The 23450-nt window shown below is 41.5% G+C and overlaps 1 protein-coding gene across 1 annotated transcript in view; it reads right to left on the bottom strand.

Moving 5' to 3' along the window:
• Positions 1–23450, bottom strand: part of LOC118585633 (serine/threonine-protein kinase TNNI3K) — a 269798-nt gene that overhangs the window by 73247 nt on the left and 173101 nt on the right. Inside the window, exons 20-21 of the mRNA XM_036190397.1 lie at positions 21176–21308; positions 3451–3560 (exon numbers count right to left, since the gene is read on the bottom strand). Of these exons, the coding sequence (XP_036046290.1) occupies positions 3451–3560; positions 21176–21308 (243 nt within the window). The remainder of the gene's footprint in view (positions 1–3450; positions 3561–21175; positions 21309–23450) is intronic.

The following is a 23450-nucleotide window of genomic DNA, read 5'->3' on the forward strand; positions in this document are numbered from 1 at the left end:
GAAGGCAGCAGAGATGGCCCCTCCACAAACACTGTCCTTTCTTCCTCAGGATGCTTCCTTTACAATAGACCTCAGGTTTATGTGAGTCCCCTGGGTCTCCATGGCAACCGCACAGGTACCAGTTATAATCAACTGGATCACAGTGCCAGCAGCCCCCAGGCTGTTCTGATCTGAGAACATTTCTTCAGTTTTCATTCTTTAGTTTGTCTCTACTGGGCATGTGCTGCTAGGGGGCTTACTGGATGTGCAGTTCCAGGTTCCATACCAGGGATGCTCTTTCTGCAGGGTGAGGATGGTACCCGAGAAGCTCTGCTTCCATACACACACCACGTAGAGTGAATATTATGCTGCCCACACAGTCAAAGATAATTTAAAAATTATTTCATGAACAGAGTTACACATCAAGGTTTCAGTAAATGATGAGAAATCTTTTATACTTAAGGAATTTATTTATAAAACAATTGTTCTGGTTTATATTTCTTTTACCACTCTAGAGACAAAATTAAAATTATCTACAATTTCATGTATAAATTCATATTGCCGTTTCTGAGACTTTCCAAAGTCTGACATTTATCATCTGTAAAGCCTGTTTAGTCTAGGCTAGCCATGATTACACAGACCTTGGCTTTAGGATAGGCCAAAACTACATAGAGAAACCCTGTCTTGAAACAAAACACACTTCTTTGTGTTTATGTTACCAACTAGAAATGCCTTAGTCTGGCTAGACCCTTAAGCCAGTACCACAGTGTTTGGAATATTGAGGGTTTGGTCTGTGTTATGAATTTTGAGAGAGTGTCTAGGGATGACATTGAAGAATGTTAAGAGGGGTGGGGGGCAGTGGAAATGATGTCCACACAGTACTCATGTCTGAAATTCTCAAAAAATGAATGTGAAAATCAAGAAATGGGTGGGAGAACATGGTATTTATTATTCTGTTACATCTAATGATCTTTAGCAAATGGTACCTGGCCTGGGGGTTTAACCTGTTAAACTAGCAAACACTTCATCTCTTCGCTCACTCGCAGTGAATTTGCACATTTTCTTTGCTTGGATGATTGTATTCTCTCTTCAGCCCCTCATTCAGTGAATGCTTGTCTTTGGATCTGGATCTCTGCCCACATGGTCACTTCTGGGAAGACTTCTACAGCTCACACTGTCTCTCTGCCCCTACTTTCTGGAGTTGATTTGGTGTGCGTTTTCATGGAGTCTTTTCTTCCTTAATCTTGGCTTCCCTCAGCTCCATGGACAGCCCTGATCCATTGACTCCCTACCCCCATCTTAGTTCAGAGAAAAGCAGGAAATGATACATTAATTGTTGAAGAAAAACAAAAATCAGAGTCTTGATCCCTGGTTTCCATCATCTTACCGCTCACCCTAACCATATGGTAAGGACCCTCTGGGCACTGTAAAGACAATAGGAAGAATAGACCATCATAGTCATGAGGCAGATGCCAGGGCCAAGGCAGAACCCAGCTGAGTGAAAGCCCAATATTACTAGCAAGTTGGTGTCTCTGCTGTTCTAGGACACCTTGCCTCCATCTTCCTCCATGAACCTACAACCTGTATCTTGTGCTGATAAAATGCACTCCGTAGTAATACAACTTTTCCACAAAAGCAATCACCCTTGTGCGTGCACACCACACAAAGCAAATAGATCCCTTTATTAACCTTTTGTGTGAAAACTTAGCACAACTCTCTTCCTACAGAGAGAAGGGAACGTTGGATAAGGCACTCTGTACATTTATCTCCAGATAATGCTCTCAAGGATCACATTGCAAAACCAGGAAAGGTCTCCTCAAACTATTTTAAGTTATGTGATTTTAATAGAAAACTTTCTAGATACCAGAATCTAGACACGGAATGGGAGGTGCTAACATGAAGAATTCCTTCATTTACTCTACAGCTACTGTGTTTTTGAGCATTTCCAACCTGTGGTTCTGAGGGCTGGGGATATAACAATGAACAAAACAAGACTGAACAAACAAAACAAACTCTGCTTTTACAGTGTTAACCTGCCAGTATGAGATGATTCTAAATTCAGTACAACACACATCAGATTGAATGGTCAGAAGAGGCTGTTCTCTGACACACACAAACCACATCCTGTGTGAATTTTCACTTTTCTTCTAGAAGCTTCTATGGACATAGTGGGTTGGGCAATGACTTTTTGGGTGTTGCCTTAAAAAAAAGGGCAAATCATATCTTTTCTTGCAAATCTCTAAAGCGGGGCTTACTCTATCTGTCCTTTGGGGGTACTTTCTAGAATAGTAACAGACTCACTTTGTCTGTTTTCTTGGGGAGAGGTTTAGGGAAAATGGCCAATCAAGGTTGTTGAAGAAAAGACAAGACCAGATGGGCTGTCCTGAACAATGAGAGTCTTCTAGCATTTACATATGAAGAGCTCAGAACAAGGCCCACTGCCCTCTCAGGGAGACCCATGGTGTCTTGACCAAATTTGAGCAAATGGGAGAATGCAATAGCAGAGAAATCCATAGATACTGCTGTTTCCCAGTGCAAGAAGGACAGTGAAGACACACCTTATCCTCTGAGAACACAGGGAACAACTGTGGCTGGTGCTGCCAGATTCAGGCAGCAGCTGAAGGCCTTGTCCCTGGGCTCTCCTGCAGGCTTGCTTCATCATGTGAAAAGCCAGCTTGAGTTCATCTTGTGCCAAAGTTCTTTCTCTAGAAAAGGACTCAGTGTGGCTCAAGCTAATTAAACTGCAGCTGACATGGCTGTGTGTCACCTCTCAATCCCAGGTCTCTCTTTTATAAACAACTGTGAAGAATAGCTCAAAACCAGAGAGTAGCAACAAAGAAATCCAAACTGCTCAGGTCTCCTGGGTCATTAGAGACACAGAAGGCATGTACATCTTCCTACCATGTTGTTTCAACATACACTGGACACAGCTATTAGAGCCACAGTATAGTGATATTTTATTTGTTCTGAAGTGTGATTTTATTTGTATATTAATAAAGTTGCCTTGGGGTCAGAGCAAGCCATAGCAGAAGCTAGGTGGTGGTAGTGGTGCACTCCTTTAATCCCAGCACTTGGGAGGCAGAGCTAGGCAGGATCTCTGTGTGTTCAAGGATACAGCCAGCATGATGACACATGCTTTTAATCTCAATACCAACAATAGAAGACCTGGAGGTCTGTACAGACAGGCAGTGACGAGGAGGTCATGTGGCTGGGTTTACAACCAATGAAAAGGCAGAACAGAAAGTCTATATAAAAGAAAAAACACACAGAAGTAGGCCTCTTACAGAGAGGAAAGACAGAGCAGCAGTGAAGGGTAAGTTTTTCAGCTCTCAGCTATTGCTCTGACCTCTTGGCTTCTAACTCTGCAATTGGCTCTGTGTTTCTTATTTAACAAGACAGTTACATCTACACCACAGTCTGCGATGGGCTTTGGAACATCACACATTTTATAAGAGGAAACAAGTCACTCACTTCAGGACATGCATTCCAGCCCCGCATCAGCAGAGATGAGATGGGCTTGGGGATGGAGTAGCCAATGGGAGGTCTGATGTGGTGGTATGCCATGTCTGCTGCTGCAGCTGCTGCAAAACAAGGTTGTAAACTTTACTTTCTTATTCAAGAAATATTGAAAGAGACAAGACACATCTAAAGGCAATGTGCATGGGATTCCACAGGACCTCTCCTCTGAGCTGACTTCCTTCTTGACCTATGAAGGAGAGAAGATAACTCACACTAAGTTTACCTTTCTTATTTCCCATCCATTCGACAGTTGGGGCTATCTAGTGAGCAGACAAGATTCATGGAGAAACAAGGGAGTAAGCAGTTCAGGCTACCCGAAGCACACAGATGTACACAACACTATAGGAAGTAGACTGGAGGCCAGACTGGACAAAACTCCACAGCGTCAGGTCAACAAGATGACTGGGTGGGTGGGTAACGGTGTTTGCACCAACCCTGACAACTGAGTTTGGTTCCTGAGACCCATGGGGTGGAAAGAGAGAACTGCCTCCTGCAAGTTGCCCTATGAACTTCATGTGTGCTCCATCACATGCTCAAATGCACATTTGTTCACCCAAATAAGTGTAATAACAGTTTTCAAGGCTTCACAATGTCTTAAATACAAGGTTGATGCATTTATGTTATGCACCATGATACATAGATTACCACTGGACTTTACATATCTGGAGACATCTGTATTGCTTTAGAAAAATGTGTATTAAGTTTATATTTTTGTTTTTGCTTTGTTTTTCTTTTTTATTAAGAAATTATTTATTTTATATACCAGTCACAGATCCTCCTCTTCCCTCCTCCCACCCCTCCAGCCTTACCCCACTCCAATCCACCCCCCATTCCCTCCTACAAGAAGGTAAGGCCTTCCATGTGGAGTTGTCAGAGCTTGGTACATTCAGTAGAGACAGGTCCAAGCCCCTCCCCTGCCTCAGGGCTGTGCAAGGTGTCCCATTAGAGGTAGTGGGCTCCAAGAAGCTAGCTCATACTCCAGGGATGAATCCTGATCCTACTGCTGGGGGGGGTGCCTTTAAGCAGATCAAGCTACACAACTGTCTCGCTTATGCAGAGGGCCTAGTCCAGTCCCATGGAGGCTCCACAGGTGTTGATCTAAATTTCATGAGTTGCCACTAGTTTGGTTTGGTTGTCTCTGTAGGTTTCCCCATCATGATCTTGATGCTCCTTGCCATAGAATCTCTCTTCTCTCTCATCCATAGGACTCCTGGAACTTGACTGTGGATCTCTGCATCTGCTTCCCTCAGTTACTGGATGGAAGCTCTGTGATGATAGTTGTGGTACTCACTGATCTGATTACTGGGGTAATTCAGCCCAGGCACCATCTCCTCTGTTGCCAGTAGTCTAAGGAGGGGGGTCCTTGTGGATTCCTGGGAACTTCCCTAGCACCCAGTTTCTCTATCCCCATGATGTCTCCCACTATCATGTTTTGTTTTTCAAAACAAGGTTTCTCTTTGTAGCCTGGCTATCCTGGAACTTGCTTTGTAGACCAAGCTGGCCTGGAACTCAGAGAGATCCAACTCCTTATGCCTTCTAAGTGCTGGGATTAAAGGCATGTGTCACCACTGCCTGTTCAAATTTAAATATTATTATCAATATAGGATCATTGAGATGTTGCATTTTAATCCTGAAAAACTACTTGTTGGTTAACTGCATGAGGGCAGATCTCACAACTCTTAGAGCTGGAGTTGCTCATTGATGGAAGCCCCTTGTTCTTCCTGGAAGCATGGCTTTCTAACTCCTGCTCATCGAAGACCCTGCATCATGGCTTGTAGATTCCTGGTTGCTCTGTATTTCTCTGTTTGTAGAATATTATTTTAAGGTGTGTTACATTTGTTTATGTTGCATTTGTTTAACTTTGTTAAGCTGTGTTACTTTCCCTGTCTAAAACACCTGATTGTGTAATAAAGAGCTGAACAGTCAATGGCGAGGCAGGAGAAAGGATAGGTGGTTCTGTCAGGCATAGAGAATAAATAGAAGGAAAATTCTGGGAAGAAGAAGGAGCAAGAGAATGAGGTGAGGAGGAGGCCAGGGCCCAGCCACCAAGTCACACAGCCAGCCATGGAGTAGGAGTGAAAGTAAGAACAGGAGAAGCCCAGAGGCAAAAGGTAGATGGGATAATTTAAGAAAAGCTAGCAACAAACAAGCCAAGGTAAGGCAGGACATTATAATTAAGAATAAGCCTCTATGTGTGATTTATTTGGGAGCTGAGTGGCAGGCCCCCAAAAGACTAAAAGAGAAAAAACAACCAACAACACTTCTCTCCTTTCAAGCACTGATTCCCATACCCCCTGGAGGGAAAGTGATTGGCCTTTTTCATTAAGTGTTTTTTGTATCAAGCATCATGGTAGATGTAGGTGTAAATTCAAGGTCTCTCAACAGTCATTCAAAGCAGGTACTAATGTCTGAGCCCAGGATGAATTTGTAATTCTTATCTTTAAGTAATAGCTCACAGTTATTTAGAGCTTTTAATTTGGAGTACATCCTTTTTCTATACACATGATAATAGAAATGACAAATAATACAGGCTGCTCTGTTAGAGGCTTAAAGGTGCTGCACCCAGAGGCAGGAGGAACGTCCATATCACTCTGCACTATGGTTCTATGGTAATGCAACATTGACTTGTATCTTACTGGCTTTGAGATAGAACTCTCAACAATGACATCTTCTATACCAAACATCCACTGAATCCTGTTTATCCATCTAATTCCAGTAAAGTTACCCTCAGAGTAACTTAAATTAGTTATTTTTTGGATTTTTCTGGATCAAGACCCAATTTTACCAATTTAAAATCAATATTTACTCTTTGTAGAAACTGAAAAAATTAAGGGAATTAGAAAATATGAAATGTTATTATTAAGGAAAAAAAATATTCTATCCATACAATGAGTTAAACTGACCATAGTCATCTCATGCTGAACCTTTTTTTTTTCTTTAAGATTCTGATATCAGTTACAGAGAGCTATTGTCTGCTTCTTTGCTGTGAATCTGAAAAAATCAATTACAGGTGAATGATCTTTGTCAAAATATTTGTTAAAATATTTTGAGAATTTTTCCTCTTTTCCATCTATGATTGAGCCTATGTTGACATATGATTATGTAGTTCCTTTTTTATAAATTAAAGCATTAAGCAATTAAGCATTTTCCATGTTATTAGAACTGTGTGTTAACACATTTTAATGACTACATTTACTGTGATTTACTCAATCACTTCTCAATTTTGGGTTATTTGAAATTATTCAAAGAATATTTTTAACGGGAATTTCTATATATTATAGATTAGACATTTATGGTATATTAAGGGGTGAAAATAACTTGTCAGATGACATGAATACTTTTGAGACAAGCTCATATTAATAAGCTATTTTCTAAACAGTTGTATTAACTAATGCTCTCACTAGTGAGTGTAAGAGATTGTTATCACCACCACTGTACCAGGGAAAAATCTTTTCAAAAGGCAGCTCTACAGGTCCTTGTTGTTTAGAGTATTCTTATTTATCAAAGCATCTTTCCTAGCTCCAGAGGTAGGGTACTGGGAACCCCTTATTGGTTATTCTGGACTGTTTTCAGTTCTCTCAAGGATCAAGTAAGTCAGAACCTCCAGATCAACATATTCTTACCACTAATTTTATGACTGCAATCTGAGATCAAGCATGAGAGTAATTTATTTGCATCTGGTAGTGTGTCTGAAGAGGCCATTTTGATGAGTGATTTTTGTTTCTTCACTGTGGAAAGCAGATTCCGCAAGCCTTTGGAGTTCCCTCTGCTCTACTCTTGGTAGAGTACTCATTATCACATCCACTTGAATGTCCGCACTGTAGCTCCAGGGAGGTTGCAGAAGTGCAAGTTGCCACTTTTAGATGGCTGGTCAGTCTTGCCTGTGGTCAGATTGCTCTGACAGCTGGGAAGTCTCCTGGTACTCAGATCCAGGAAGTGACTGTCAGCCTATTCATTAAATTCATTTTTTAGTTACAGAAAATATGTTAAATGATTTATGAAAATGTTGTTTTCTGCTTTTGAAAAGAAAACTTTGCCATTTAAAGAGAATAAGCCCAAATTTAAAAACAAAAGCAATTAACTGTGCAATTATTTTTAAAATTCTACTCTCAGTAAATGAATTTATTGAAATATAACTAGCATGCACTGTATAGAGCTGGCTCCCAGACCTCTCTGCAGTGATGAGATATCCTTCTGCACTGTACAAAGATGCCTTCTGGATATCTCTGCAGTCATGGGGCTATCCTTCAATATGTAAGCAGTAGACTGTTGGGCACTTACAATATGGAAATGTAAACTGAGAAACTGAATTTTTAATTTGTATAGTTTTAATTAATACAGTTTTTAAATAGCCATGCTCAGTGGTCTCCATATTGAACAGCACTATTCTAGAAAATAGTTTTTCTGACTCACATTATCTTGAGCAATGAGACTTAAACCTATTTTTATAAGTCAGCCCTAAGAGTCTCTTCTACTAAAGAGCCAATTAGAGGTCTTGAATTGTTCTATGTCTATCAACACCTGCTCAAGACAGAAAAGACGTTCATTAGTGTCATCTCTGAAAAACAGGTCACATACAACCAGTGACAACCCTCTTCCATAATTCCTATATCAAAAGTACTTAGGGCCTGTTGAGATCACTCAGGTGGTAAAAGCTCTTGCCACACAAGCCTGGTGACAAGTTCAAATGCCAAAACCTAGAATGGAAAGAAAACTGGTTCCACAAAGTTGTCCCCTATTCTCCACACAACTGCTAGTGTTACCCTCTTGCCCCCACATGTGTACACAGGATCGTAGTAAATTAAAAAGTCAAAGGCATTGAATAGTCTATGCAAGTGTAAGTCTAAGTGGAAATCTGGTGTATTATTTTCAATAAAATGTGGTGAGCGAATGGGTCATTATAATCACAGAAATCTCCATTGCCTTCATGTTTAAGTTCTACAACATGCCTTGTCTTGCTGACCTCCTTCTCCTTTGTGGAATCTGTTGTTCTGGATGTTGGCATAGATGTACTCTGTCTTGCATCCTTCCTGGACACTACTGCAGCTCCCACTACTGAGCTGCCTAGTTATTTACCTGCCTTTGCACTGCAGTCACAAACTTTTTGAGGTCAGGGTGTGTCAGCAGAGCATAGTGTAGTAACTGGGAAAAAAAACCATTCAAAAAGATACGGACTGAGCAGACAGAGATGTGATGAGCCAGAATGACACCAGGAGTGCTTAGTTCAGCTTTACTGGACTCCTCAACATCCCATGAACGAGTGGAAGGGTGGACTAATGTTAACTGTTACTAAACTCATTATGCTTCAGAAGAAAACCCAATGCCCAGAGGCATTGTGGGATGAATATTTTGTCCAGTGGGCTATTAAATTACAGCATAGTCAAATTAATTGTTGAGATCTTGTGGCAAATTCATTCAATAATTTTTTGGTGAAGGCATCTGCAAACAAGCATCATGGCCTGTGAAGAAATGCCCTTTGTGGGGAATTGGAGGCCAGACTCTGAGGCTGGCTTTGTTCTAAACTCCCTGGGAGAGCCAATTAAGCAGTTTGTCTCAGCAAGTAATAATTTTCCTAAGCATGAGTTTCAGCAGGAAGAGCCAGTTTGATGGTGACAATTATGGGCTCAGGGCCTTGGCTGTGTCCTCATTACAATGGGACATCAATGCCTGACCTAACAGAACCCAAAGCACAGGTTTCAGTCCTCGCTGACACATATCTAAAACACCCAGCATGATGTTGACTCCAGATAAGTGTTAACAGCCGCTGTTATTGAGAACAACAAATCTAAGAGTTCAGCAATCCTTTGTAATCTGAACCTGGAAGGCAAGATGTTAAAACACCACTGATTGTTTATTGCTTTATTTGATCATCAGGGGTCTGAGGTCTTTTTAAGGTTGTCTTTGGGTAGAGAAAGTCAAGCATTACAGTGAGTTGCTGCAAATTTGAAGGCTACCAATTGCCTTCTCTGCATCAGTTCCAGCTCATGATGTAGCGTGATCCTGGGACAAGAGTGGCGTCACAGCTCTCCACAATAAATGAATCATCTAGTTCTTACACATGCTTAATTATGTACTAGATTCTGAACTCCTAAGTAATCCCTCACTGGCTTATTTTGTAAAATCAAAACAAATTCCTGTTGTAACAAGAAAAAGGGGATCTAGGGAAGGATTGCTTGTGTGAACACAGTGGACCTTAGTTCAAATCCCAGCACCATGTAGAAGCTACACATACTCACATATGCTTGCAGCTCCAGGATTGGGTGGGACAGGGAGATCTCAGGAACTTGCCTGTCACCCAGTCTAGTAAAATGGTGAGCTTTAGTTGCAGTGCGAAAGATCTTGTATCAAAAACAAGATGGGAGAATGGTCAAGGAAGACACCCAGTGTCTTCTGTTCTCCATGCACTTGTATAAAACACATAAATACACATACCACACATACACACTCCACACACAACACATATACACACATACCACACATACACACTACACACACACCACACACCACACCATACACACACACATGCATGCCACATACATACCACCCCCCATATACACATGCATACACACACCACACATAAACCACATACCACATACATACCACACACACACCACACATACACACATGCACACACATACTATACATACCATACACATACACACACATGAATGCACACACACACCACACACATACACATACATGCAAATACCACACACTGTACACACAGCACACACACACACACCACACATACACACACAGATGCATGCACACACCACACACACATGTATGCACTCATCTCATACACACCACACACACACACATACACACATCACACACAGTGTGGAATAGGAGAAAAAATAAAGTAAAAGTAAGTATCTGTCAGCACTAGCCAAGACAAAGTTTATAGAACATTTTTAATTTTGATTGTGTGCATGTGCTCTCCAAAGTGCAGCTCATTGCACACCATTGATTCTAAGGCTATTGTCAAAGCAATAGTGTCCTGTAGTCCCAGGAAGAGCCAGGACACACTCTGTGTTAAAGTTGCACTGTCCAGTGACCTTTGGCTGGAGTGTACGTCTGAGTCAGAGTTTGCTGTGAAGAGACACCATGACTACAGCAACTTTCATAAAGAAAACATTTAACGGGGGCTGGCTTTCATCATGGTGGGACATGGTGTTATGTAGGCAGATGTAGTGTTGGAGAAGGAGCTGAGAGTTCTTACATCTTGATTCACAGGCAACAGAAGGAGACTGTGAGCCACACTGAGCACAGCTTGAGCATATGAGACCTCAAGCCTGCACCCACAGTGACACACTTCCTTCAAAGTGCCACACAATCATTTAAATACACAATTCTTTGGGGCTATTCTATTCAAACCACAACAGGCACTAAGCATGCAATAATTTGTTTGATTGTTTATTTATTTATTATGTATACAGTGTTGTGCCTGCATGTATACCTGTGTGTCAGGAGAGGGCATCAGATAAACATTATAGATGGCTGTGAGCCACCATGTGGGTGCTGGGAATTGAAACCAGACCTCTGGAAGAGCAGCCGGTGCTCTTAACCGCTGAGCCATCTCTCTAGCCCCGCATGCCTTAATTTAAAACATTAAGCATTGCCTGTCTTTGGTGTAGTCTCTATCAGCACAATGGAAGCAGTGGAGTATTGGCATCAGCCACAGTCACACAAAGATCAGCATCTATTGGACCAATAGATTCTTCCCAGGGTGCAAGTGGTGATCAGTTGGCTCACCTGATTTCAGCGATACACTGATAAGGATTAGCACAGCAAACACGGGATTGACCCCACTCTATTTCCCCCGTTACTTGTCCATATTATTAGTGTGCTTATCCAGTCTGAGATTATTATATTCAGGATGTGTTAGGATCCAGATCATGTAGGAGGTGGACACAATTAGTCACTATTTAAAGAGGAGTGGGGAACTCAGTGCCTATACCTATGCAGCCTGTGGCATAAGCATGTCTCTAAGCAGAGTATGCTGTCATTCATTAAAGACTGTGTGCGGTACTGCCCCCACCTCCCAGGCCACAGGCTGTGTTTGGTTCTGGGATTTCCAGCTCATGGCTCTGAACTAAACGTTCACTATCAAGTTTCTCTCTCCCTAAACGTGGCTACAGTGACTTGTCAGATGATCTTCATTTGCAGATGCCTCCCAGACTTAGCAAGAGCTCAGCATGGAGGAATCCAGGGCAGAGTCACACTTCCTAGTGAACCAGCTGGCACCATTCTGGAGAAAGCAAAGCAAAAGAGACTGTTCTTTGGACTCAAGCTGAGATTTCAGGGTGATCTGCATGACTGGGTAGTTGGGGACAACATAGGATTAGGTAAAGTATGTGTTGCTGGGCTAACTGATCTGGCATCCTTCTTTCGTTGCCTGTGACGTGTTAGAGAAATCAAATCTGGGAAGCAAGTGTTGATTTCTTTCTCCAAATCACATCCAGGGCAGCTCTTATTTGCCAGGTGAACAAGCTCCTTCATCATGCTTAGGTCACTCTCTGCTCGTCTCAGAATCTCGGCTCTTTCTTTTTCTAGTGGTATCTTTCTCACGGATCTGTTCTTTTCCTATATCCATCAGGCATCTTTGACGTTTTACTCCCCACTGTATTTCTACTTCAATCCATTGGAAAGTTTTTGTTCACATCTTCCAGTCTTCTAACCAACCTTCCCGTTTCCATCCAAGCTAACACTCCAGGTAGAGTGGTCCAGATTTCTAAAGAAGAGCTGGTATCCTGATCTGAACTCCAATCCAGCCTTTGCCAAGTAAGAATAAAGAACATTCTAAATTCTCTTAAAATCCTACGGTGGCTTCCACTGTTGATATGCATAAGACTTATGGCACTATTGGCGTGCTCAAGGGATGACAGATAGGTGACAAAATGCTGTATTGTCACCTTGTTTCCAGATGAGACTAGCAATGTGACAAATAGATGCAGCAAAGGCAATCTGCTCTTAGTTTAGGCAGGTGCCATACGATCTGCTCAGGGCCCAAGAGAGTGAAAGGCTGAGGAGGGCAAGAGAGTTAGCTTTCCCTTCTGAAGTGAGGACATCCGTGCTGTCCTGCCCCTGACATCAGGACTCAGCTTCTTGGACACACATATCCCAGTAGATATAGTTTCCCCTGTGCTTCTCAGTGGTTTGGACTTAGATTGAAGGATACACTTGCTTCACAGATGGCAAATGGCAGACTGCAGGACTTTGCAGAATTCAAAATCATGTGACCAAAGTTCCAATCATAACTTTTCTCATCTCTGTTTATCTCCACTATGAATATATCACCAATCAATCATATATATTATTACTTTCAATCAATCAAACAATAATCTATAATCTATTAGTCTATATTTATCAATCATCTGTGGCGATATTTAATTTGTTCTTTAATAAAGTTTGTCTGGAGAATCAGAGGAAATAGCAAGCTGTTTTAAGTAAACACAAAAGTCAGGCAGTGGTAGAACATGCCCTTAATCTGATCACTTGGTAGGCAGGGTCTCTGTGTGTTCAAGCCATACTAGGGAACATGTCCTTAATCCCAATACTAACCATAGAGACCTGGAGGTCTGTACAGACAGGCAGTAACAAGAAAGTGAGGTAGCTGGGCTAAGAGCCAATGAGAAGGCAGAACAGCAAGGCAATAAAGGCACAGGTTAGACAGGAAGTAGCTCATTTTGGAATCTGCGACATGGTGAGGTAAGGTTGGCTGGTAGCTATTCCTATTTCCCTGATCTCTAAGGCTTTCACCCCTCTATTTGGCTTCATGTTTTTTATTTAATAAGAAATTTGTCTACAATCATATATCATCTATTTATCATCTATCTATCTACCTGTTATTATCTACTTTTCTTTCTACCAACTTGTGGATATCTCCTATTGATTCTGTGTCTATAGAGCCCTGACTTACACAGGGGCTTCACCATCTGTTTCCAGTTTTATTTAGACAGCATGAACTTTGTGACTACTTTCTTGTATCCCCTGCTTCCTCCCTAGTTAATTACTGATGGCTTCGTCACATGTCTGAACCGTGTTAACTGCTTTCTGTTGGAATACCTGCCTCTTACCATTCTATTATTTATTTATTTGATGAGAAGTAATTTTGAAAGATAAAATTCAGGTGGGATATGGTCTAACAATCCTTTCCACTCTTTCCTACTATCAGCCTGGCCAGGAAACCCCTCTGGGAACATCTTTAGTTCTTCAGGAGTTATTGTTTGAATCTGAAGCATCCCTCACTGACTCATGTTTTGAAGCTTGTTCTGCAGTTGGTGGTGCAATTAGGGAGGGCCTGAAAACTTTAGGATATGGAAGAACTGGGGGAACCAGAAGGTCTCATTACGAGTATCTTTACATATTATAGACTGGCTCTTGGCTCTGGCCTTGTTCTCTGCTTTTGGTTTTCAACCAAGTAAACTAACCCTGACACATACTCTTGCTGCCCAGCACAGAGCCACTGTCCACGCTGTTCCCAGTATGCATGCAGAGAGCCATTGTCCATGCCTTCCCCATGACAGCCTAAAGTCCTCCAAAACCATGAGCTGAAATAAATCTTACTTTCTAACATGTTTTGGTCAGGCTTTTTTTTTTTTTTTTTTTTTTTTTTTTTTTTGGTAGTACAAAAAATTTGCTGATATTATTTGCTGCTCTCACTCTGGGCTACTTCAGAGCCTCCCTCCTCATTGTGCGTAGTTTGAAGGCAAGAGAAATATTTGGTTACTCATTAGGAAATGTTCAGTGAGTGCCTGTCCAGTGAGTACTGACTATTGTCAGCCACTGCTCCACTCCAGCCCTCAACTTGTTGAAGGTTATAAGCCATGTGCCCATGGGTTTGGGATTTAGCTCAGTGGTAGAGCGCTTGCCTAGCAAGCGTAAGGCCCTGGGTTTGGTCCTCAGCTACAGCAAACAAACAAACAAACAAACAAACAAACAAAAAAAGTGGGTCAGAGTAGCACAGGTCCTTTTTAAAAAAATTAATTGATTAAAAAAAAATAAGCCATGTGTCCATGTGGATTCCTTCACACTTCTGCAGCATCAGTGAGAAATGCTTTCTTTTAGAAAACTAAATTGGTACGAGCATTTAAAAACCTTTTGATAGCTAAAGAAACAAATGAACCAAAGTCAGTTATAATAACAGCGAGCAAGCACACCTGCGCTGCCTGACACTCAGCAAGATCAGACAGCATCTGTGAGGTGGCTGCCCTTGGGGCCAGAGCATGTAGTCCCATAGACATCACACCCTGTGACTGAGCTTGTGTACATGTCCCCTGGCCCTGAAGACACTTGTTGTTTTGACTCTCCACGTGTTTGAAGTGATGGGTTTTCAATTCTGATTAAAACTTGGATTAAAAGCTTAATTTGAACATGTGCTACTGAAAGAGACCCTTCCTAGTTTTGAATTCCTGGGTGTGTGTATCTATCACAGTGTTAGAGTCAATGCTAATAATGGAGTTCTACTTTTAGGTTTCCAGGGGTTTAGCATGCTGCATAGTACAGAAGGATGAGCCCCACGCATAATTGACAAGGCTATCCCCAGCTGTGTCAGAATGTGTTGCTTCTCATAAGTGGCTGAGGTATAGTCACATTGAGTCAGATACTTTATACAACTCATTGCTGAGCATATGCTAGATTGCCTAACCACCATGATGATATTAGAGTCCTGTTTCTTAATGCACCGTCACTGTCCAACTCTTAAAAAATTCAGCATCCATCATACATGGATTCTCTTTCCAATAAAGTACTATACATTTTAATATCTGAAACACTAGAATCAGGTTGGTCATAAGCAAGACTTCTTTTATATTAAATAATGTTTTTCCCCTAAAACGAGTAATTATTTCTGGAGGAAGGGTCTTCAGCTCCTTCAGCTGATCATTTCAGGAGGTTTATGCAAGAGAGAAAATGACAAGACTGAGGAGGATCGAACAATAACTACAACAATCATGGTGACACAGGGTGCAGCAAGGAACATAACTCGATAGTAGAGAATTAGAGACCACTGTGAGGAAGAACCTTTAGTTGTGCTGGAGAGATCTAACAATACAAAATGTCAGTATAAACGAAGTGGGGAGAATTCATCAAGAAGGAACCCACGCATCCACAGCCTGTGGGAAAGGGAAAACAGAGGCAGAGTGATGGCCAGTGAAGGTAGGAGGAGGGTAGTGGGAGGACCTGGTGGGGAAGTGGGGGCGTCACATGAGGGTCTGGATGGTTTACTGTGTGAATTTTGTTCCTGACCAGCATGTATTAACTGTGCATGTTAATGAAGTGTGACTGGAAACACATGTGCATGTCGGATCATGAACCAACTGAACGAGGGTAGCTAGCACTGCCCTCTCCTTGCTTTTCTTCATTTTCAGAGGCTTCAAAGATCTCTCTTTTGTGTCTTCATAAAATATATAATAGCTTATTGTGAATTATCATCACTTGGTGTGCTTTGGAAAACCACAACTTCTTCCTCCTGTTTCTGTACTCATTACCAAATTTTCTTTGCTTTTCTCCTTTTCTGCCTTCCTAAATCTGTCTTATTTCACAGGACATGATGCCCTCCAGTTCCATCCATTTTTCTGGAATGAAAGAATTTCATTCTTCTTTGTCACTGAGTGATATTTCACTCTGTCTGTGGGGTAATCCCATTCCCTTTATCCATTTGTCTGCACAGTGGTGCTAGCTCCATATCTCAGCATTTTGAATGTTGCTGCCACAACACAGGGGTGCTGGTGTCTCTTTAGCATGCTAATTTCACTTCCTCCTAGATATATGCCCAATGCAGGAAATACAGAATATAATATGGTGGCTGTTTTTAGTTTATCAAGGCATTTCCACAATGACTGTACTAATTTATATTCCTACTGAAAAGGTATCTAAGCTGCCTCTAGAACCCCAACAACATTTGTTACTATTTGAATTATGGGTAAAGCCATTCTAACCACAATTGGGTTATTCTCTTTATAGTATTTTTTTTTTTTTGATGGCTAAGGGTGTTGGGAATTTGTTTCATGTAGTTGTTGGACACTTGTGGAGATGATTTTATGAATTTTGTTATTTTTGGAACAGGGATTTCAAGTGAGGGACACCATTCAATTAAACAAGAAAATTTAGAATGCTGAAACTAACAATTGGTAAAGAAAAGATGGCAGTCAAAACTGGTGACAAGTATAGCAATGATCTGTCCTAGGTGGGTAAGCTCAGTGGCAGTCCACTTGCCAAGCATGTTGAGGACCCATGATTAGTCCTAGCAATGCAAACCAACCAACAAACCAACAACTAACCAACTGACAACCAATTAACTATCCAGCCAACCAGTCAACAACCAATCAACCAACTTAACAATCAACCAACAACCAGCCAACCAACCAACCAATAACCAACCAACCAACAAGCAACCAGAAGACAACTGTAGCAGGAATCTTAAATGGTCTTATTAATAAAATCAAACCTGAGGCCAGTTATTGGGGTGAATCTGGAAGATCAGAGAAGCAGAACAAGCTACAACTACCTCATCTCGCCAGTTCCTCTGCTGATCCTCTTTTCTCAGGCTGGAAGCCTCTGATTCCTCATCTGAATGGGTCTCAGCTGAACTGTTGTTCAAAAGCCTAAAAGCTTAACCAACCAAAAGCTTCTAGTTTCTGGTCCTCATGTCTTATATATCTTCTGCTTTCTCCCATCACTTCCTGGGATTAAAGGCATGAGTCACCATGCCTGGCTGTTTCCAGTGTGGCTTTAAATTCACAGAGATCTGGATGGATCTCTGCCTTAGGAATGCTAGGATTAAAGGTGTGTGTGCCACCATTTTATGGCCTCTGAAACTAGTGGCTACAGTTGGAGAGCTTCTCTCCAGGTGCCACCAAGCCCCCATGGTCCCATAACCCACGTATAAAATAATCATATGGACATTTATATTATTTAAATTTCTTGGCCATTAGCTCAGGCCTACCATTGTCTAGCTCTTACTCTTATATTCAGCCCATTTCTATTAATCTATACTTTGCCACGTGGCTCGTGGCTTACCAGTACCTTACATCTTGTCATGGCTATGGCTGGCAGTCTATCCCCTCAGCCTTCCTTTTCCCAGCCTTCTCCTCTTCCTTGTCCCACCTACCTTATCCTTCCTGCCTGGCTACTGGCCAATCAGTACTTTATTTATTTTAACCAATCAGAGTAACACATTTGACATACAGAACATCCCACAGCAAGTGGCTGTTCTGTTCTCTGACCTCAGATAAGTTTATTAGGGTGCACAATATTTTGGGGAACACAATATTACCACAAACAACTACCAACTAGAAAACCACAACCAACCAACTACCAACCAAACAACAAACAACTAACAACCAAACAGCAACCAACTAATCAATGCCAACCAAATAACAAAAAGCCAAACAACAATCACCCAACCAATACTGTGTGGTATTCTGTATGTGAAAAGGAGGACTACACTATGTAGAGGAGATGGGAGTGAGTTTCAGGGATATTTGGAAAATTTTATTAAAAAGACAAAGTAATTACATAAATAGATACATACACACTTATATGTGTACATGTTCCTTTTGTATATGAAATAATAATTAAAGAAGGAGTCATGTATTTGAGATGGAATGGGGGACAAAGGAGTCATTGAAGGGGGAATGAGGGGTGGGAATCAGGTGATATCAACTAAAGAGTAACAAAATGGCATGCAAAAATAAAAACTCCATAGTGAAATCTAAAAATTATGTAAGATTTGTGTAACATTTTAAGTTTATTGAAAGAAATTAAAGTGGATCTAAACACAAGGAGAGACAGATTGTTTCTGAGAACAATGTGACTGAAACATGAATTCAGCCTGAACTAGAGTGCACGAAGTCTAAGGACCAAACGCATGGTGCCTCATTTTCCAAGCTTCCTTTACTGAATGGACAAGCCACTTCTAAAATTTATAGTGAAAATAAAAAAGCCCACATAACTAACGCAACTTTTACAAAGAAGAAACACAGCTGGAACACTAACGTTGACTGAGTGCTAGTGGTGCATGTATGGAAGAAGGTCTGTTTTGATGTGGATAAAAAGTGTCAGAAATACATATGAATATTTTTGGCTGATTCTTGACATAGCACTAAAATAATTTACTGGAAAATTGTAGTTTAGTTTAACAAATCATACTGAAAGAAATGAATGATGATATTAAAAAACAACTAAACAAAAAAGAGCAAATTCATCCCACACTGTAGACCATAGACATACAAAGCTGATATCATAGCTATGAAACCTGAGCCTTCCAGATCTTCATGTAACATGTCATAGGAAGAGAAGATATCTCTGTGACTATTTTAAGACCAGGTATTAAAATGATCTAGAAGTTTGATAAGAGGAATTTTATAAGTGAAAAATCTTTGGTCTTCTTTAGAGGCACTGATGAGCAGATCACAGATGAATGTCACTGCAACCTCACATTAGATTCATCTAGAGTCAAAACACTCTTACAGCTAAATACTAAGACCATATTAAGACACTTCAGGAAGGAAAGAGCAATGGATGCCAAATATGCATATCAGTAGGTTATCAAAGCCAGTAATCATACAGTGATATTAATCATGCCAAAAAGCTCCAAGTATATCCAAACTTTAATGGTCAATAAGCTTTGTATTTCAGCATATGTTCTCAGACACTGCTGGAGGACTCCATGATGATATTCAGAATATGGAAAAGTTTATCATTACATCCAGGAGTCAGTCTCTTATATTTGAACAAATGTGTAAGAAAAATAAAAACAAGTACATAGGCTCCTAAACAGTTTTGGTAATTCTCATCACCACAGGCCTAAACTAGAGTAGCTCAAAAAGTCACCAGCTGGCCTCTGAACAGTCAAATTTATTACACAGAAGTGAGAAAGAATGGGTTATGGATAAGCAGGGCAATGTGATTCCCTTTCTGAGATGTTCTGGGAGAAGTCCACCTCTAGACATAGAAACCAGTTCAGCAACAGCAGGTGCTGGAGCTGGGGAAAGGCATTGCTTCACGGAAGTACAGAGAACATCCTGGAGTGTGCAGAGGTGCTGTAAGTGAGGAGGCTGTGGTTCTGCAGCTATACATGTTTGCCAAAATTCACTGACTGTTATCCTAAAAGACAATTTTCTGTTAGGTCTCAATAAATTTTACTCCGAGGATACTATAGCAACAATTTAAATGAAATCTTGTAGCTTGAGCCAGGCAGGTGATGGAGAATGGTAAATGGTAGATAATTCCAAGATAGAAATTAGCAGTACCAGGTGAATGAACTGACACATGGAATTAGGAAAAGGCAGCTGTGTCTTTCTATAAAAGAGCACATTACATGCACCTGAAATTAGAATTGAATTGTCAAATACCCAAATGACTTTACAGCATGCACCCTCAGGTAACAAGACAGCCACAAACCATAACAACATCCTCCAAAGGGTATTGTTGGTCCAGTTCACAAGAAAGTTTGCTTCCTCAGCATAACATCATTAGTTGAGTCATAAAACACGTACATGAAAAGCACTGGAACATTCTGGGCAATAAACACCGTGAGAAGAGTCCAAGACTTGCACTCCCTCTGTACATCAACGTTGATAAATGGTGATCTTGGTTCAGCTTTTAACACATTCTGATTTTCTCTGTGTTATATTGTTACAGGGTGACCACCACAGCAAGGGGAAGTGTGATTCACTCAAGATTCATGTCAAATTTTACTCCACAGCTGTACCTGAAACAGGTTTAGTTCTGGGAACATAGGGTCTTTAAATGGCTTCAGATCCAGTGTGAGAAGACAGAAGAACATTGTAAACAAAGAGATAAGCAAATCAAGTTGCTCTGGGGACAAAAGAAGTGGCTCAGATGTTAAGAGCTTTTGTTCTGCAATCCTGAGGCCTAGAGTTCAAATTCCAGCAGCCCTATAACAAGTCCAGTATCCCTGTGCATGCCTGTAATTGTAACTCCCTGAAGGGCAGAAAAAGGAGGGCTGATGGAGCTCATTTGCCTCCAGCCAAGTGGAGATAAAAGCCCCCATTCAGGGAAAGACCCTGCCTCAGGGAATAGGCAGAATAGATGGGGCCACATAATGCCCTCTTCTGACCTATGAGTGTGTGCTTGCATACACATGTTTATGCAGTTAACCTTGAGTTTCTTCTGTGCACACTTTGCCTCTGATAAGATGCCTCTCTCCACATTCTACATGCAAATTGAGTATAATTTATACCATCAGTGATAATTAGACTCACTCAAAAAGCTTGATTTTTTTTTAGAACATAGCCACACCTAATACAAAATTATTAGAAAATGTGTTTTCAGCCTTGACAGGTTATTTTGGCACTGATACTTCCTCATCTCAAGATACAGATTTGAAAGACACCTTTAAAATCTAAACTCAAAGAGTGGACACATTGGTCACTTTGCCTGTCAGCTTATACTCAGGGCAATTTGCTTATTTTATTAGAAATAGATATATCAAAGCTCTAAACTTGAATAAAGCACTCTGTACATCTAGATATCTATGTCTAAATCCAGAGTGAGGCCCTAACATTTTCAGAATGGGATGCTCACTTTCAAACAATGCAATATCTCTTGCTACCCACTAGAAATAATTATCTCTGTAGGGAGGGATGCTGTCCAAACATTCTGTGAATTGCACTGGGAAATAGAGATGCTCTGGTGCAGCAGGTCCTACCTGGCTTGAGATGCGCGAAGGGAATTTCTCCAGTGAGGAGCTCCCACAAACACAGGGCATAGCTGAAGACATCTGCCTTGATGGTGTAGCGTGTGCACTGCGTGAATACCTCAGGGGCCATCCAGCGCAGGTTCTGCACAGACCAAAGGTGACCAGAGTCAGCTTCTGAGCCTGCACTGGAGAAGGTTCTCCAGTGCTCTCAGATGGCATGGGCAGGAAGTGACTGCATCTCTGCTCTTCACCAATGCAGTGGAGGAGGTGCTTCTTCTCATGTGTGTCAGTTTCTCAAGAAAACACAAAATCATTGGAAAATCATAAAATCTGTACACTACAAGAAACCTCCAACATTAATGACCAACAACCACCTCACAGTGGTAGCTGTGCTTTCCTTTCTTCCTGCTCCCAACCACCATTTTTTCCCTAGACACCCTGCAGGTTTCCGAATCAGCCACCAAGGGGTCATCCCCGGTAATTCTCTTGGCTAGAATCACACTGTGGGAGACATCTTCCCTCGTTTCAGTCTCCAGGTTCCAATTAAGTGAGTGACTAAACGAGGCTCTAACTGTGTTCTCATGACAGAAGACAGAGCGAGACATGGGGAAGTCACCCAGCATGCCTGTGATAGAGATTTCTCCCTGATAGGATCAAAGCTCTGGAACTTCTTGAGTTTGCCCTGGGGTGAATTTCATGAATTCAATGTCTACAATATTCCAGAAAGCAAGCTAATAAACATGTTAGAAAGCACACCTCCAGCCTCATCTACGTAGTGGCGTGAGTTACACTCTATATTAGTAATCAGAAATGCGAAGCCCAGAGCATCAGACTCTGCTTTATGAAGTGAATGTTGCACCAGTGAGTGGGCAGTTTCTCCCACCTCAGAGTTCCAGGTCTCCCAGGTCTACCTTCCTACGGGCACGTTGGGAAGTGGTATTCTTTTATTATCCCTGAAAGCCCTGTGTGTGACGCTGCTTTGGATAATTCTTCTGACTATTCTGCATTATGTTAAATACAGAATAAAACCCCACAGAATTAATCCCAAGAAGACCTTTATCCTTGGCATTATTACACTTGGCTCCCCTGCATGAGCTTCTACATTTGGAAGAACCTGAACTCATACAGCAAGCTAGACATATGCCACAACAGTGCATGCCTGAGAGCACTTTTATGGTATGTGTTTAAAGTGGGGAGGAGAGTACAAAATAATTAAGCAACTTAGAGACAGCCTTATAACTAGTGAGAAATAAAACAACACCAGAATAATTTGAAGGAAGTGTTATACTTAAAAACTATGCTGCGAAGCAAAATAATCAATGTCATTTGCTGAGGGTGAGATTCGGTTTAATTCTATTCATCGGAATGGCTTAGTTAGAGGGAAGCAACAATTTACAGTGGAATTCCTCAGTCAGAACAACAAGATGCAGGTGCCCAAGACCCATGAGTCACAGCTTTTAGGGGCCACATCCAGGCATTGCTTATTAGTATTTTTTAATTGAAGATGACTTCAATTAGTGCATCCATGGCTAGGATCTGTTGATCAAGCTTCCTCTCAGCCTCAGAGTTTAGATGAGAGGAGTATATCCCTCCCACAGTGCATACACTCCACCCCTCCATCATTCCCTTACCACTTGTCCACCCTCCCTCATACACTCCAGTCACTAGCTTTGAACACTCCACGAGCCCTGTTACTTCAGAGCCACTGGACCCACAATCATCTCTGCCTCCATGATCACCAACAATGAGGATGTTCTCCCCACTAAGTCTCTTATAAGACACTAGCATTTCACTCCTGCCCACTGCCGACCTAACTTACTCCCTGAATATTTCCACTTCTTTGGTTTTTCATTCACTGTCACTTGCTTGCTATCTGTTCATTGCCTGTTGGGTATGAACAAGAATTGACTTAGTACCTATGTGTGGAGTCAGAGGTTGATGACAGACATCTGCCTCAGTCTCTCTGCACCCTACCTGCTGAGATGCGGCCTCTCTCTGCATCTGGAGCTCACCATTTTGGCTAAACTGGCCTGGCCAGCCAGTGAGCCTCAGGGATCTTCCTGTCTCTACTCTGCACATTGGGGGTCTGTCTTTTTATGTGAGTGCTGAGGATCTAAACAGGTCCTCATGCTTGGTATGTGGGGGCATCTCTGCAGCCCCCAACTTGGATCATTGCAAATCCGCAGGGGTTCAACTGTGTGGGTTGAGATGTTACACATATTTGTTGAGAGAATATGTGAAATCTAAGGGGTTGAATGTTCAGATGTGGATTGAGTCTAGCACC

This window comes from Onychomys torridus, chromosome 6, assembly GCF_903995425.1.
Source record: "Onychomys torridus chromosome 6, mOncTor1.1, whole genome shotgun sequence".
NCBI lineage: Eukaryota > Metazoa > Chordata > Mammalia > Rodentia > Cricetidae > Onychomys > Onychomys torridus.